Source organism: Microcaecilia unicolor, chromosome 9, assembly GCF_901765095.1.
Source record: "Microcaecilia unicolor chromosome 9, aMicUni1.1, whole genome shotgun sequence".
Classification (NCBI taxonomy): Eukaryota; Metazoa; Chordata; class Amphibia; order Gymnophiona; family Siphonopidae; genus Microcaecilia; species Microcaecilia unicolor.
The window spans coordinates 78,279,250-78,294,245 of NC_044039.1; the positions used below are offsets into that span (position 1 = coordinate 78,279,250).

The window sequence follows — 14,996 nt, forward strand, 5'->3', positions numbered from 1 at the left end:
AGGAGAGGGGTGATATGAGTATATCGGTCAAGGCGGAAGATGAGATGTGCGGCAGAGTTCTGGATGGACTGAAGGGGGGATAGGTGGCTAAGTGGGAGGCCAGTGAGGAGTAGGTTGCAGTAGTCAAGGCGAGAGGTAATGAGAGATCGGTAATGAGAGTTCGGGTGGTGTGCTCAGAGAGCAAGGGGCGAATTTTGCTAATCTTGTAGAGGAAGAAGCGACAGGTCTTGGCTATCTGCTGGATATGCGCAGAGAAGGAGAGGGAGGAGTTGAAGATGACACCGAGGTTGCGGGCAGCTGAGACGGGGATGATGAGGGTGTTATCAGCTGAGATAGAGAGTGAAGGGAGAGGAGAAGTGGGTTTGGGTGGGAAAACAATAAGTTCAGTCTTGGCCATGTTCAGTTTCAGGTGGCGGTTGGACATCCAGGCAGCAATGTCGGATAAGCAGGCCGATACTTTGGCCTGGGTTTCCGCAGTGATGTCTGGTGTGGAGAGATACAGCTGGGTGTCGTCAGCATAAAGATGATAGTGGAAACCATGAGATGAGATCAGGGAGCCTAAGGAAGAGGTGTAGATTGAGAAAAGGAGGGGCCCAAGGACAGATCCCTGAGGAACTCCAACAGAGAGCGGGATAGGGGAGGAGGACGAACCATGAGAGAGTACTCTGAAGGTACGATGGGAGAGATAAGAGGAGAACCAGGAGAGGACAGAGCCCTGGAACCCAAAGGAGGGACAGTGTGTCAAGAAGTAGGTTGTGATTGACAGTGTCAAAAGCGGCGGATAGCTCGAGGAGGATGAGGATGGAATAGTGACCTTTGGATTTGGCGAGGAACAGGTCATTGCAGACTTTAGATAGTGCCGTTTCTGTCGAGTGTAGGGGGCGAAAGCTGGATTGAAGCGGATCGAGGATGGCATGAGAGGAGAGAAAATCAATGCAGCGGCTGTGGACGGCACGTTCAAATATCTTGGAGAGGAAGGATAGGAGGGAAATGGGGCGGTAGTTGGAGGGACAGGTAAGGTCAAGAGATGGTTTTTTGAGGAGTGGTGTGACCACAGCATGCTTGAAGGTGTTCGGGACAGTTGCAGTGGAGAGAGAGAGGTTGAGGATATGGCAGATGGTGGGGGTGATAGTAGGAGCAATGGTGCTAAGTAGGTTGGTGGGGATGGGGTCTGAGGAACAGGTGGTGGATTTCGAGGAGGAGAGGAGATGGGCGGTTTCCTCTTCGGTGATATCAGGAAAAGAGGAGAAGGAGGCCTGGGTTGGTTGGTTAAGAGAGTGGGTTATAGGATGAAGAGGAGAAGAAGGTTTGGTGGTGAATTCAAGGTTGATCTTCTGGACCTTGTCATGGAAGTAGTCGGCCAGAGATTGAGGAGAGAGTGAGGGGGGGGGTGGGAGCAGAGGGCACTTTGAGGAGGGAGTTGAGGGTGGCGAAGAGACGACGAGGATTAGAGCTGAGGGAATTAGTCAATTGGGTGTAATAGTCCTGTTTGGCGAGGAATAGGGAGGATTGGAAGGAGGATAGCATGAATTTGAAGTGATTGAAATCAGTATGGGTGCGAGATTTCCTCCAGAGGCGTTCAGCCGAACGGGCGCAGGATGAAGATATCGGGTGCAAGGGGTCAGCCAGGGCACCTTTTTGTGCCTTATTAGTAAAAAAAAACACTTCCGGGTGAAAACATCCAAGTGTTCGTCATGGACGTCCTGGCTTTTTTCGATTATGGGTCAAAGACGTCCAAGTATTAGGCACACCCAAGTCCTGCCTTCACTAAGCCTCCGACACGCCCCCTTGAAATTTGAACGTCCTTGCGACGGACTTCAGTTGGAGACGGCCAAAATCGGGTTTTGATTATACCGATTTGGACGTCTCTGGGAGATGGACGTCCATGATCCGATTTATGTCAAAAGATGGATATCCATCACTTTCGAAAATGAGCCTGTAAGTCTCATTGCATAAAGTGGGACCTGTGCTAATAGCACAAGTTATTGATAGAATAGCATGTCTTAATGGTAGCCTATATTGATAACTACATCCCTAAGGGACCAATGATCAAAACTCCAGCAAAGAAGAACAACACCCTAATGCTTAAAGCTAATAAGATGCAAATATAGGCACACTCATAGCTTTGAGCATTAGGGAATTCGGTGGGAAGATTGTGCTTGGTGCATGTGCAGAAGAGTTCAGCCAAGCTCAGCTCCTGTGCACATGCGCCTGGTAAAACCCAAAAGTGACGCACACATTGGCATCTGTCTTCTGCAGCCTAAATATAAGCGGGGGGGGGGGGGGGGTTCCTGGATGCTGCAAGTAACAGACGCCAATGTGTGCTTTGTGGGTTGTTTTTAAGCATGAACACTTTGAATTTAGATGCAGGACAAGAACGTCAATGTGTGCTTCACGTTCGGGTCTAATGTTTCTCACAGCCAGAGCTCAAGGGCTTGCACGGCTCTCCTTCTGCTTCCAAAAAAAATCAAAACTGGTAGATTTTGCAGAAAGAATCATGGGAAATTCCCTCTTCCAAAACCCTTACACCTGCTCGAACATGGCATTATTTTTTACAGCAGTAAGGCACCTTTGTTTCAGGCGCTCTTCTGTTCATTGACCTCATTTAAATGAGCTTGACTACATTTGCATGTTATTTATTTATTTATTTATTACATTTGTACCCCGCTCTTTCACACATACAGCAGGTCCAGTGCGGCTTACATAGTAAAAGAAAGCATCTTACATGGTAAAGAATACATTAAAAATAAGGAAATGTAGGAACAGTATTATAAATTATAAACAGTATTATAAATTATCTACGATAAGGCCTGGCATGCTCTTTGTTTGCTGTGCTAGACCCCTCTGATCATTCTGGGCAGGCAAATGTGGGTGCTAATATGGCACTAATGGCCTCGTTTTACTTTTGATCATCGGGGCCCAAGGGCTTCAGTTAAATTACCTGTTTAACAGCTTTCACTTTGTCAGGAGCAAGTTTAAATAGTTCATCAAAGACATCAGTTTCTAAAAGAGAGAACAATGTATTTAACGTGTTAGTTATTATAGTGTGCTCGCCTTCTCTTGTTTTAACATTTTCCTCTATATTTGGGCCCTAATCACTAATGTTTAGCATGTGATAATGGCAATATCATGCTTTATCTTCCGCAAAGTCCACTGTATAAAAACTTTAGTAAATAGGGACCTTCGTTAGGTGTCGTTTCTAAGCCTGGGATCTTCTATAAGCCAAAATATAGAACATAAGAATTGCTATAGTAGGTCAAATCAAAGGTCCATCTAGCACAGTATCCTGTTTCCAACAATAGCAAATCCAGATAGCAAGTAGGAATGGGTAACCAGAAATTTTCATTTTGTGTTGTTTCCCATGCTGGTTTCAGGAATTTCAGAGCTTTTTCAATTTTGTTTGGCCATTTTGTCATTTCATCAGTTTCTGATAATAGTGCACACTCTTTGAAAATAGTGCACATTATGGAACTCATTTTCAAAGCAGAAGGATGTTTCAAAATTCCTCCAAAAAAGGCCATCTGCCAAAAACATACCAATTGCGATTTTCGAAAGGCAGAATTTGGACGTCCTACACTGTAGTTCATCAATAGCAAGGGGGTGTGTTGTGGGTGTGTGTAGGGCGGAACTAGGGAGGGCCAAATTTAGGATGTCCAACAGCGATAATTGAAAGGGAAGAAATGTCAGCAAAGGACGTCCTAAGTTAGACCTGTTTCAATCACAACCAGAATATAAAAAGGTGCCCTGATTGAGTAGCTGACCACTGGAAAGATTAAGACATGATCCCTCTTTAATCTCCCAGTGGTTACTGTTCCCCTCCCTCACCCCTAAAAGTGACACCAGAAAGGGAAAATAGGCTCCCTGACAACATTATTTATTGTAGACATTTTGCAACTTATTATGAGCCTTCCAGAAGCAGAGATATACCTACTGTATCTAAATATTAAAGACACCTGCAAGCCTGAGTGCTATTGAGGTGATATAAGGTCAGTAGGTATTTCCCTGTCTCTGGAGGGCTCACCATTTAAAATAACAAAGTTGCAGTGGAATATGAACCTGGGTGCCCAGCATTAAAGTTTGCTACACTGACCACTAGGCTGCCCCTCTGCTCTGCAGGGACACCTGTGTGGCCATTTTTGTACAAATGTTGCCTGACTGACATCCTTTTCCATGTTTATTTGATGTTCATAATTTGGACATATTATTTTGGAAAATGGCTGTTCAATTTGGACAGTCTCACAATTTTTCAAACAGGAAACCCCAGAAAATGGCTGTGAAATGGACTTTTTTTTGGACATTATGAGTGGGACATCCCAATTCTAACTTGGAAGGTCTTTCGAAAATGCCCCTCCATGTAAAAAGAGGGTGCATTATTTCAAAAAGAGGGCCCACTCTTTTCCCAAGTTTGCACATGTGCACTAGTTTCCGCACGCAGAATGGTTTGTGTATGTATGGGGTTTCCACTATTAGGAAAGAGTGCATACTATTTCCACAAAATATGCACTATTTCCAAAGAGTGCATGCCATTAACAGCACATGACAAAACATGAAATGTGTTTTTGATGCTCAATTTTGTTTGGAAATGACATGTAATGACATAAGATACTGTATGTCTTTGACATTTCCTAAGTCACTGCAAACTGTAATCCCTAATCACAAGTACCCAAAAAGAAGCCAGATTCCACCCTGCTTATCCTCAGGGATAAATCAATGGTTTTCCCTAGGTCTACCTTAAAAACAGTTTATGGACTTCCCCATATTCTATAAATGGCACCTTAAGTTGTGTGCGCTAATTTGGCTGCAAGGCCAAATTGCAAGCACAACTTGATTAACAAGCCAATCAGCGCCAATAATTGGCTTTAATTAGAATTTATATGCACAACTTCTAGACGTATTCTATAATGTGGTGCGCCTAAATTCTAATGCGCACAGCTGGAAAAGGGGTGTGGTTATAGGTGTGGAATGGGCAGGTCGTGGGCGTTTCAAAAAACTATGTGCACTGTTGTAGAACACACCTGACCTACGCCTAAGTTAAGCACAGGTATTTAGGGCTAGTTTTAGGTGGCTTAAATGACTGCACCTAAATTTTAGCCACAAGAATGGCACATAAGTACATTCTATAAACTATGTCTAACTTTAGGTGTGGTTTTTAGAATCACACCAAGCGCGTAGTTTTTGGCGCCAAATTTTAAGGCGCCATTTATGAATTTGGCCCTATACCACCAGGAATTTGTCTACATTTTTGTTTAAATCCAACTATGCTAACTGATTTTACCACATCATATGGCAATGTATTCCAGACCTTAACTATGCAAATGAGTGACAAAATATTTTATCTGATTTATTTTAAGCATACAACTTATGAAAACGGTAATGGAATTCAAACATGCGTGGGATAAACATAAAGGAATCCTGTGCAGAAGGAAGGGATCCTCAGGAGCTTAGCCTAGAATGGGTGGCAGAGCTGGTGGTTGGGAGGCGGGGCTAGTGCTGGGCAGACTTATATGGTCTGTGCCGGGGCTGGTGGTTGGGCGGCGGGGATATTGCTGGGCAGACTTATAAGGTCTGTGCCAGAGCCGGTGGTGGGAGGCAGGGATAGTGCTGGGCAGACTTATACGGTCTGTGCCAGAGCTGGTGGTGGGAGGCGGGACTAGTGCTGGGCAGACTTATACGGTCTGTGCCGGGGCTGGTGGTTGGACGGCGGGGATAGTGCTGGGCAGACTTATACGGTCTGTGCCAGAGCCGGTGGTGGGAGGCAGGGATAGTGCTGGGCAGACTTATAGGGTTTGTGCCAGAGCTGGTGGTTGGGAGGCGGGGATAGGGATGGCCAGACTTATACGGTCTGTGCACTGAAGAGGACAGTACAAATAAAACAGTAGCACATATGAATTTATCTTCTTGGGCAGACTGGATGGATCGTGCAGGTCTTTTTCTGCCGTCATCTACTATGTTACTATGTTACTTCATTGCATTTCCCCTAGTCTGTGTACTTTTTGAAAGCGTAAACAATCAATTTGCCTTTGCTGTTCCATTCCACTCAGGATTTTATAGATCTCTATCACATCTCTCCATAGCCATCTCTTCTCCAAGCTGAAGAGCCCTAAACCTCTTTAGCCTTTCCTCATATGAGTCATTCCATCCCCTTAATTATTATTGTTACCCTTCTCTGTACCAACTCCTCTATTCTCATCTCTGATCATTCATAACTTTCTTATGAGAGGAAGATATCTCATGATCAAATATTGCATTAGTGCTTGTTGGTAATGGAGTTTTTTGAAGATGGAGAGGTCTTCAAAAGTTTGGTGGATGATGTTAGATTCATCTTTGAGTATGGTGCCTCAAATTTATTCTTTAATTTAAAAAGTCTTTTTAAAACTTAATTGTGATTGGTTCATTCTTTTTTTTCTGAGCACTATAGGGTACTGTCACGCTTCTCCGCCTATCTCTAACAGTGAGCCCTTGGACCACTACCGACGGCCGGCAGTGGCAGGAGAACCCCTCAAACAGACAGCAAGACACAGACCGGAACTGGAGCAGCTGGCCAGGAGTAGAAGCAGAGGCAACGAGCTGGACCAGGCCAAGCAGGAATCCAAGTTTTCACCTGCACTTAGCCACGATTCACCAGGAGTTGAGCCCCTGTCTGCAGGTGGCCGGCAGGACTTACCGGACAGGGCTGGACTGGACTGGAACAGAAGCACAGGCAGCGAGCAGGAGAAAAGTCCATGAAACAAACAAGGTCTGGGCAGGCAGCAGCGGAAGAATAAGCCAGTGAAGAAGCCTTATTACCTGCTTTGGTAAAAGGGGACTCTGCATGCAGCAAAAACGCACGCTGCCTCCAGCGCAAGGACCTTTTACCACAGCTTGGTAAAAGGGCCCCATAGGCACCAATGTGTTTTTATAAATTAATCTCAAAATAGACATCTTCTCTGCCTTCACACAGAAATACCCTGTTATAGAAAAACCCTCAGGTCTAGAGATTGTTTGTACTTTACTTACTTGATGATGGGTGATCTAAGTTCTCTCTGAAAGAAACAAATATGAATTAGAGAAACACTTTGTGGTGAGATAAAATGGCAGAGAGGTAGATTTCCTAAGCCCTATTAAGTGAATCCAGTGAAAATAACATATGAATTTGCTTGTAACTGTTATTTTAGTGCTTTTTTTGTAACTGTGCCTCAAAGGGTAGAAACACAGCATTCAGTTTTGTCTGTAGCTCAGTGGTTTTTATTTAGTGCAACAGTGGGATCTTTTGCAACCTTTTCTATGGTTCATTCCTCAGCTTCTAGGTTAGAAAAATGAAGATTAGAGTAGTATAGTGACAGAGTGAGTGGCAAGCCAAAGATATACACTTTAGTCAAGTCACCCTACATCCATTCAAGACAGCTTTACTGCCTGCTGGGCTGCTTCTAATGTTTTGGAAGAAAGTCAGAGTCAGCAGACATTGACTGGCAAGCAGATGTCGGTAAAATCATGCTAGTCATGTAGCACTTTAACAATGCATTTTTTTTTAGAAACTGTAGACACAAATTTTTAGTATTATTATTGCACCATCCAATATTCAAAGCAATTTAAGCAGGCAGAAGAAGCTCCTGTCTGCTTAAGTTGCCTGTGGCCGCCTAACCAATGATGTTCAACGGCACTTAACCAGACAGTGCCACAGAATATTGGCACAAAATGGCCATGTCAAAAGTGAGCAGGTCAGGGGTGGCGCACAGGGCAGAACTGGGGAGGAGCCAGCACATAGCTAACCAGGCATCAAAGCTGTCCTAAATTTGCCTGCATAGCTGCAGTAGCGTACCAAGGGCAAGGCAGTGGAGGCAGTCCACCCCAGGGTGTAGGAAGCAAGGGGATGTGCGGAGGCATGGCTGTCGGCACTGCCGGTCCCCTGCCCCCTCTAGAGTTACTTCCTGTTCCAGGGCAGGGGACCGGCAGAGCCAACAGCTGCGCGCCTGCTCCACGCACCCCCTTGCTGGGAGGAGAACGGTCTGGTGATGCGCTTCGGGGGGGAGTGATGTGCCGGGGGGGGGGGGCGCACAGACTACGAATGCCACTGGATAGCTGTGTGAGGTCTGGCACTGAATATTGGAATACGTGTTCCAATCCCCCTTCACTTCCCTCCCTCCCACTTTGAAGTACTGTGTGGCTGCCACTAGAGGTTGTGGCAGCCATTTTCTGCAAGGAGCCGTACTGGGCAAGATTGAGCGTGCATTGCTCTTGTTCATAGGACCCCACTACACCACCAATGATTTAAAAGGTAGAACTAGGAAGGCCTACTGGGGTGGGAGGGGTGGGAGGTTGTGATGTGGTTTGGGGGGTGAGAGGGAGAGAGAGGAGATTAAGATTGGGAATGGGGGGGAGAGAAGTACTTTGTACTTATGCGCGTCCTGGCCAATATTCAGTGAGGACCCAAATAAGTGTCTTATGTGGGTTCCTGTCAGGACCCGTATAAGTTCCAGTGGCCTTTGTAATTTCACTTAGCACCAGATGTTCAATGCTCGTGCTCAAACATAGCCCAACACTGAATATCCAGGGTTAATTTAGCCAACAACAGTCAGCGTTTAAAAAACGTTGACTGCCACCTGCTGAATATCAGCCAGGTAGAGTATAATACTGATGGGGCATAATTCTATAAGGAAGGCATTGTCATTTACAAGTCAGATATGCATGCGAATGACTAAAATACTGGCATAAACGCTCATATGTGTGCACATGCACATCTAAATGCCAAAAATCTGAGTCGGTGCTATTCTATAACTACATGCATATCTTCAGTAAAGCATAGTTTGCAGATGTGCATATATACACACGGGCAGAGTCCAAGTGGAGTAAGTGCATGGTGCAAACTTATTTTGCATCATTCTCCATCAGATTTCCAGCAATATTATAGCATGGTGACAGTTTTAGGCTCATTGTTATCAAAAGGTGGATCTCTTCTTGGGAAAGGACATACGGCCATCCTCATGCAATTCAATCTAGCGTCTTTGATCTGGTGAATCATGAACTATTGTTATTGACCTTAAGTGAGACCATAAGTGAGGGTAACGTTCTGCACTGGTTTAATGGTTTTGTAACCAGTGTTTCCCAAGTCCGGTCCTGGAGTAACCCTTGAATATTTATGAACTTGATTTTAATACACTGCCTCCATTTTATGAAAATCTCTATCATGCATATTCATTGTGAATATCTTGAAAACCTGACTGGACTTGGGAAACACTGTTCTAATCAATAGATCCTACAGGGTAAAATTTGGTGGCTCATTGTCAAGTTTGTGGAGAGCTCAGTGTGGTGTCCCAACACCGTTTAACATATGAGTTCATTAGCTAGGATTCTTGTACAAGCTGGATATAACATTGGAAACTGCAGAGTCAGTATCACATGAAATAAATGACTCATCTTTTTGAGAAACCTTATGCTATATAGGGATTCTTTAGATGTTTTTCATTTTTTATTTTTTCTCGTTTTTGTTTATGGCTCATATACAGTTTGCAGGCTTCTACTATTGTAAACAGTTTAGATTTTTTATTAATCTCACTTAGTGATATTGTTTTTTTGTACCTGGATATAGGTTATATTTTGTATAGGATGCTTCTATCTTTTATAATTCAATTTTGTAAACCTCCTGGGACCAATTTGTTTTTTGGATTATGCAATATATAAATCTTAGCTAACATAAGAGAAGGGTCTGTCTTTTACATGTTTAGTGTACAGCTCTGCATACGCCTAATAGAGCTGTAGAAATGATAAGTAGTAGTATAAAGAAAATAATATTACTGTTTATTGCCAAACATGATAAAAAAAAACAAGCATGCCTCTGTTGTGTATGTAGACAGATAGATGTATAAATAGGTATAAAGATATATTTTCTTACCTGCTCTCTGTGATGAATTCAAATACTTTTTCTGTCTTGATTCCTTTTTTGGTAGGCTAAAAAATTGGAAAAATTTAAATATCACACGATGCAGTGCAACTGTGCGTCACATACCCAAGAAAATGAAAAGTCCTGCACAGGGCCGTGCCTAGGGTCTCTGGTTCCCCCCTGCAGACTATCAGTTGGCGCCCCCCCCCCCCCCCCCCCCCCCCCCCCCCCCCCCCCCCGTGTGGCACAAGATGGCAAGGCTTACAAGCCTTTCTTGCGAAAAACTTGATCGCAAATAACTTTTGTATGATTTTTAAACGTGAAAATGATCGCTCACCACTTGCCACACTGACAGGAATTGTCAGCAATATTCTTAGAAAACAAATTGCTATACATTGCAAAATAAGATAGCAGATGTAAATTCTCAAAGTGGACATATTCCAAGCACTAAAATGAAAATAAAATGATTTTTTCTACCTTTGTTGTCTGGTGACTTTGTTTTTCTATCCATATTGGTCCAAGTCTCTGAATCTGCTGCTCTCTAGCTGTTCTCTTAACTCCGTTTCCAGGGCTTCCTTTCCATTTATTTGTTTACTTTCCTCCTTTCTTCTTCATTTCTTGCCCTACATCCATAAGTAAAAGCTGCGTCCTCCTCTGTGGAATTGACTGGAGGAGGTATAACGTGGATCCAGCTTTTGCCTATTTTCTCCATCCATGTGCAGTTTTTCTCCTCTCTTCCCTTTTCCTCATCTCCATCCATGTGCATCTTCTCCTTTTTTCTTTCCTCATCTCCATCCATGTCCAGCACTTCTCCTCTCTCGTCCCACCCCTGTATCCATATAAAGCAATAATTCTCTCTCCCCTCTCCTCCATCCAAGACCAGCATTTCTCCTCTCTCCCCGCCAACTCCTCTATCCATCCATGTCCAGAGAATCTCTCTTCCCTGCCCTTCCCTCTCATCCATATCCAGCGATTCTCCTCTCTCCCCTGCTCTCCCCTCTCATCCATGTCCAGCGATTCTCCTCTCTCCCCTGCCCTCCCCTCTCATCCATGTCCAATGATTCTCCTCTCTCCCCTGCCCTCCCCTCTCATCCATGTCCAACGATTCTCCTCTCTCCCCTGCTCTTCATGACCAACGAATCTCTCTTCACTGACTTCTCCTCCCCTCCATGTCCAGTATGTCTCCTCTGCCCCCTGCCTTCCCCTCTCATCCATGTCCAGCAATTCTCTCTTCCCTGCCCTCCTCTCCCCTCCCCTCCATGTCCAGCATGAAGAGGAGAGGGGAGGGCAGGGGAGGGAGGAGACATGCTGGACATGGAGGGGAGGGCAGGGGAGGGGAGAGAGAATTGCTGGACATGGAGGGGAGGGCAGGGGAGAGAGGAGAATCGCGACTTCGGGTAAAAGATTTTGGAGTGTGAGAGCAGGAACAGAAGGGAGCGGGCAAGTGAGCTGGACCTCAGGAAAAAGATGCCGGTACGCTGTACCAGCGCATACCGGCACAAAAAAAGCACTGTATGTATCCCTCATTGATAAGTCTCTGACTCTAAAGTTTAGCAATTTCATTAAAGCAAAATGTATTTTCACATATCACAGATTCTTCCTATCCAAGGAGAATGTTTTATATAAAAACAAATACAAAAAAAGCACTGACTCTAAAGTTTAGCAATTTCATTAAAGCAAAATGTATTTTCACATATCACAAACTCTTCCTATCCAAGCAGAATGTTTTATATTTATTTATTGCATTTGTATCCCACATTTTCCCACCTCTTTGCAGGCTCAATGTGGCTTACAATACATCATGAATGGTGGAGATATATAAGAAATAAACATTTAGTAATTACACACAAAAAAAGCAATCAGATTTTCATTTACCAGCTCTTAAACACAGCTAAACTTCCTCTTTGAAACTACTGTTTGAACCATCAGCCAATGAAATGGCTTTTAGCTGTAGATGCCTGATAATTATGCACACATCATTGCAGTCATGCCTTCCTCTCAGTGTACATGCTCAGAAAAATAAACAAAAACTTTGAACCACTTACAGATTTTAACAATTACATTATTTATTTTTTATTTCTCCCCAGTCACACTTGCACACCTCCCTCCAAACCTGTTCTCTTTAATTTGAATGTTGTTCAAGCTCACCCTGAATGAGGAGTTCGTCCCACACCAAAGACATATATAGCACTGGTTGTACTCTTTTTTGAAGCAACTTTAGCAGAGCTTGTCTGCCTCAGTTAACACTGCTGGGCTGCCTTCACTTCCTGATGCAAGAAGGGCAGGGGAGAGAGGAGAATCACAACTTCAGGTAAAAGATTTTGCAAGTGAGCGGACCTGGGTGGCGCCCCCCTGTGGCGCTTACACTGCTTACCTTGTTTGCACGGCCCTGGTCCTACAAGCAGAGTCTATATCAGAAATACGTGGATGACTATGGTTTGACAAAAGAGAAGACCATTTCAATGCCAGCAATGGTCAGAAGTTATCATAGAAACCTAGAAAATGATGGTAAATAAAGACCATATGGCCTATCAAGTCTGCCCATCAATACCAACTACTGAACTCTGCAAACCCTTATTCTCCATTAGAGATCTTTTGAGTTTGTCCCTTGCTTTCTTCACTTCAGATACAGTCATCATCTCTACCATCTCCACCAGGGAGGCCATTTGATGTATCCACCACCCTTTCTGTAAGGAAATATTTCCTTATATAACAACTGAGTCTATTCTCTTTCACCTTCATCCTATGCCCCCTAGTTCTAGAACTTCAGTTGAAAGAGCTCCACCCCCTGTGCATTTATATCACGGAGATATTTAAATATCTCTATCATACCTCTCCAAAGTATAAATATTTAGATCTTCAAATCTGTCTTCATACGCTTGATGAGATACACTACTGACCATTTTAGTAGCTGCCCTTTGGACCGACTCCATCCCGTTTATATGTTTTTGAAGGTGGAGCCTCCAGAATTGTGCACAGTACTCTAAATGGGTCTGACTAGGGAGTTATACAGAAGCACTATCGCTTCCTTTTCCCCTGCTGGTTATTCCTCTCCCTATGCACCCAAGCATCCTTCTGGCTTTTGCCATAACTTTTTCTACCTATAGCCACCTTAAAACCATCAGATATGATCACCCCCAAGTCCTCTTCTTTTGTGCACAGAAGTTCTTCACCTCATATACTATACTGCATCCTTGGTTTTTTTGAGCCTAAATGCATGACTCCGCATTTTGTAACATTAAGAGCCCTGTTTACTAAGCAGCGTTATAGGTGCATTAACGTTTTTAACACACATTAACCATAGGCGTAGTTTGACTGTTTCATTTGGGGGGGCAAAGGATGGGGCGGAGCATATTAGCATATACATTTGCATATATACATATGCAAATGAATATGCTAATATGGAGGAAGGAAGGGAAAAAGAGCTGGCTTTTTTGGGGAATAACCATAATGAATATGTATGAGATATCAAGCCAGCTCTTTCTCCCTTCCTTCCTTCCTTCCTTCCTTCCTTCCTTCCTTCCTTCCTTCCTTCCTTCTTTCCTCCTTACCCAGCACTCCCTCTTCATCTCCAGTAGTATTTCCCCACCCCCTTTCTCATACCATACCAGTGTTGACCTTAGAAATGCATAGGCTCTATATGTAGATCCTTCAAGAGGTAGTGTGTCATGATTTAGGCTCTACCCCCTTTTTTGATGTTTTGGTGCCTCCTCAGTAAGGCCAACACACAATCTCTCCACTGCAAAACGCTATACACAGACTTGTGCAAAAACACACTCATATCCTTACTAAACCATAACAGCACTAATTCCAAGGACAGGACGAGCTACAACCTTATGTGTGAAAAGGCAGAACTGTAATTACACCAGGCTCTAAAACACCAATACACTACCTCGTGAAAAAAAAAGCAAAACAAAAAGGGCTGCAAATACTACACGCTAGCAGAATGCTGCACCTTGATCACACATGAAAAACACATGACACAACAGACATGACACAAGGAACTAGAAATAAAAAAATATGAAGGCAAAATACTGAACTGGAAAGTTAACTCAAGAAGTCAGACTCAGCATGCAGCAATACCAGAAAAATTGAAACTTACATGCAAAATATCACAGATGCACATTTCCAAAAGCTGACATATTCCAATTAATAAATTCTGAATAAAATACTTTTTCTACCTTTGTTGTCTGATCATTTAGTTTTTCTATTTGCTTTGGTCCCAGTGTCTTCTGTTTTATACAGTGTCTTCTTTCCATTTGATATTTTTTTCTCTCACCATGTCCACCATCCTCCTGTGTCCTTATGCGTCCTGTCTACAATCTATAGCCCTGTCCCTATCCTTCCTCGAGTTTCAGTATCTGCCCTCAATGTGTTCCAAACCAGCCCTTAAACTCAGCAGTTTTCCCTCCATCCATATCCAGCATTTCTCCTCACTCCCCTCCATCCATGTGCATCTACTTCCTCTGTCTTCCCTCCCCTCTATCCATGTCCCGCATTTCTCCTCTCTCCCTTCCCCTCCATCCATGTGCATCTCCTTCCTTTGTCTTTCCTTCCCACCATCCTTGTCCAACATTTCTCCTCTCTTCCCTCCATCCATGTGCATCTCCTTCCTGACTTCTATCCCCTCCCTCCATCCATCCGTCCAGCAACTCTCCATTCTCCCCTGCCCTCTCTTCCATCCATCCATATCCCGCAAATTTCCTCTCTCCCCTTCCCCTCCATCCATCCATCCATGCCCAGCAATTCTCCTCCTTCCCCTGCCCTCCGCTCCATGTCCAGCGATTTCTATTCTCTCCCCTGCCCTCCTCTCCATCCATCCATCCATGTCCAGCAACTCTCCATTCTCCCCTGCCTTCTCCTCCATCCATCTCCAGCAAATTTCCTCTCTCCCCTGTCCCCTCCATCAATCCCTGTTGTCCAGCAATTCTCCTCTCTCCCCTGCCCATCCTGTTTCTGCTTCCTTAACTTTCTTTACAAGATCTCCAGTCCATCTTCTATTTTTTCTCTCCTTTCCTGTCTTCTTCACTCATTTCCAGCATCTCCCCTGTCTTCTTACTCACCCTATGTCCAGCATCTTCCAATATCCCTTTTTCCCTTCCAGCATTGTCCCTATGTGTCCTTATCCCCTCTCTGTCCA

General features: G+C 44.1%; 1 protein-coding gene across 2 annotated transcripts in view; it reads right to left on the bottom strand.

Moving 5' to 3' along the window:
* Positions 1 to 14,996, bottom strand: part of PARVG (parvin gamma) — a 263,533-nt gene that overhangs the window by 125,312 nt on the left and 123,225 nt on the right. For both annotated transcript variants that reach the window (XM_030215420.1, XM_030215419.1), the window contains exons 7-9: positions 9,869 to 9,924; positions 6,997 to 7,022; positions 2,942 to 3,003 (exon numbers count right to left, since the gene is read on the bottom strand). In XM_030215420.1, the coding sequence (XP_030071280.1) occupies positions 2,942 to 3,003; positions 6,997 to 7,022; positions 9,869 to 9,924 (144 nt within the window). The remainder of the gene's footprint in view (positions 1 to 2,941; positions 3,004 to 6,996; positions 7,023 to 9,868; positions 9,925 to 14,996) is intronic.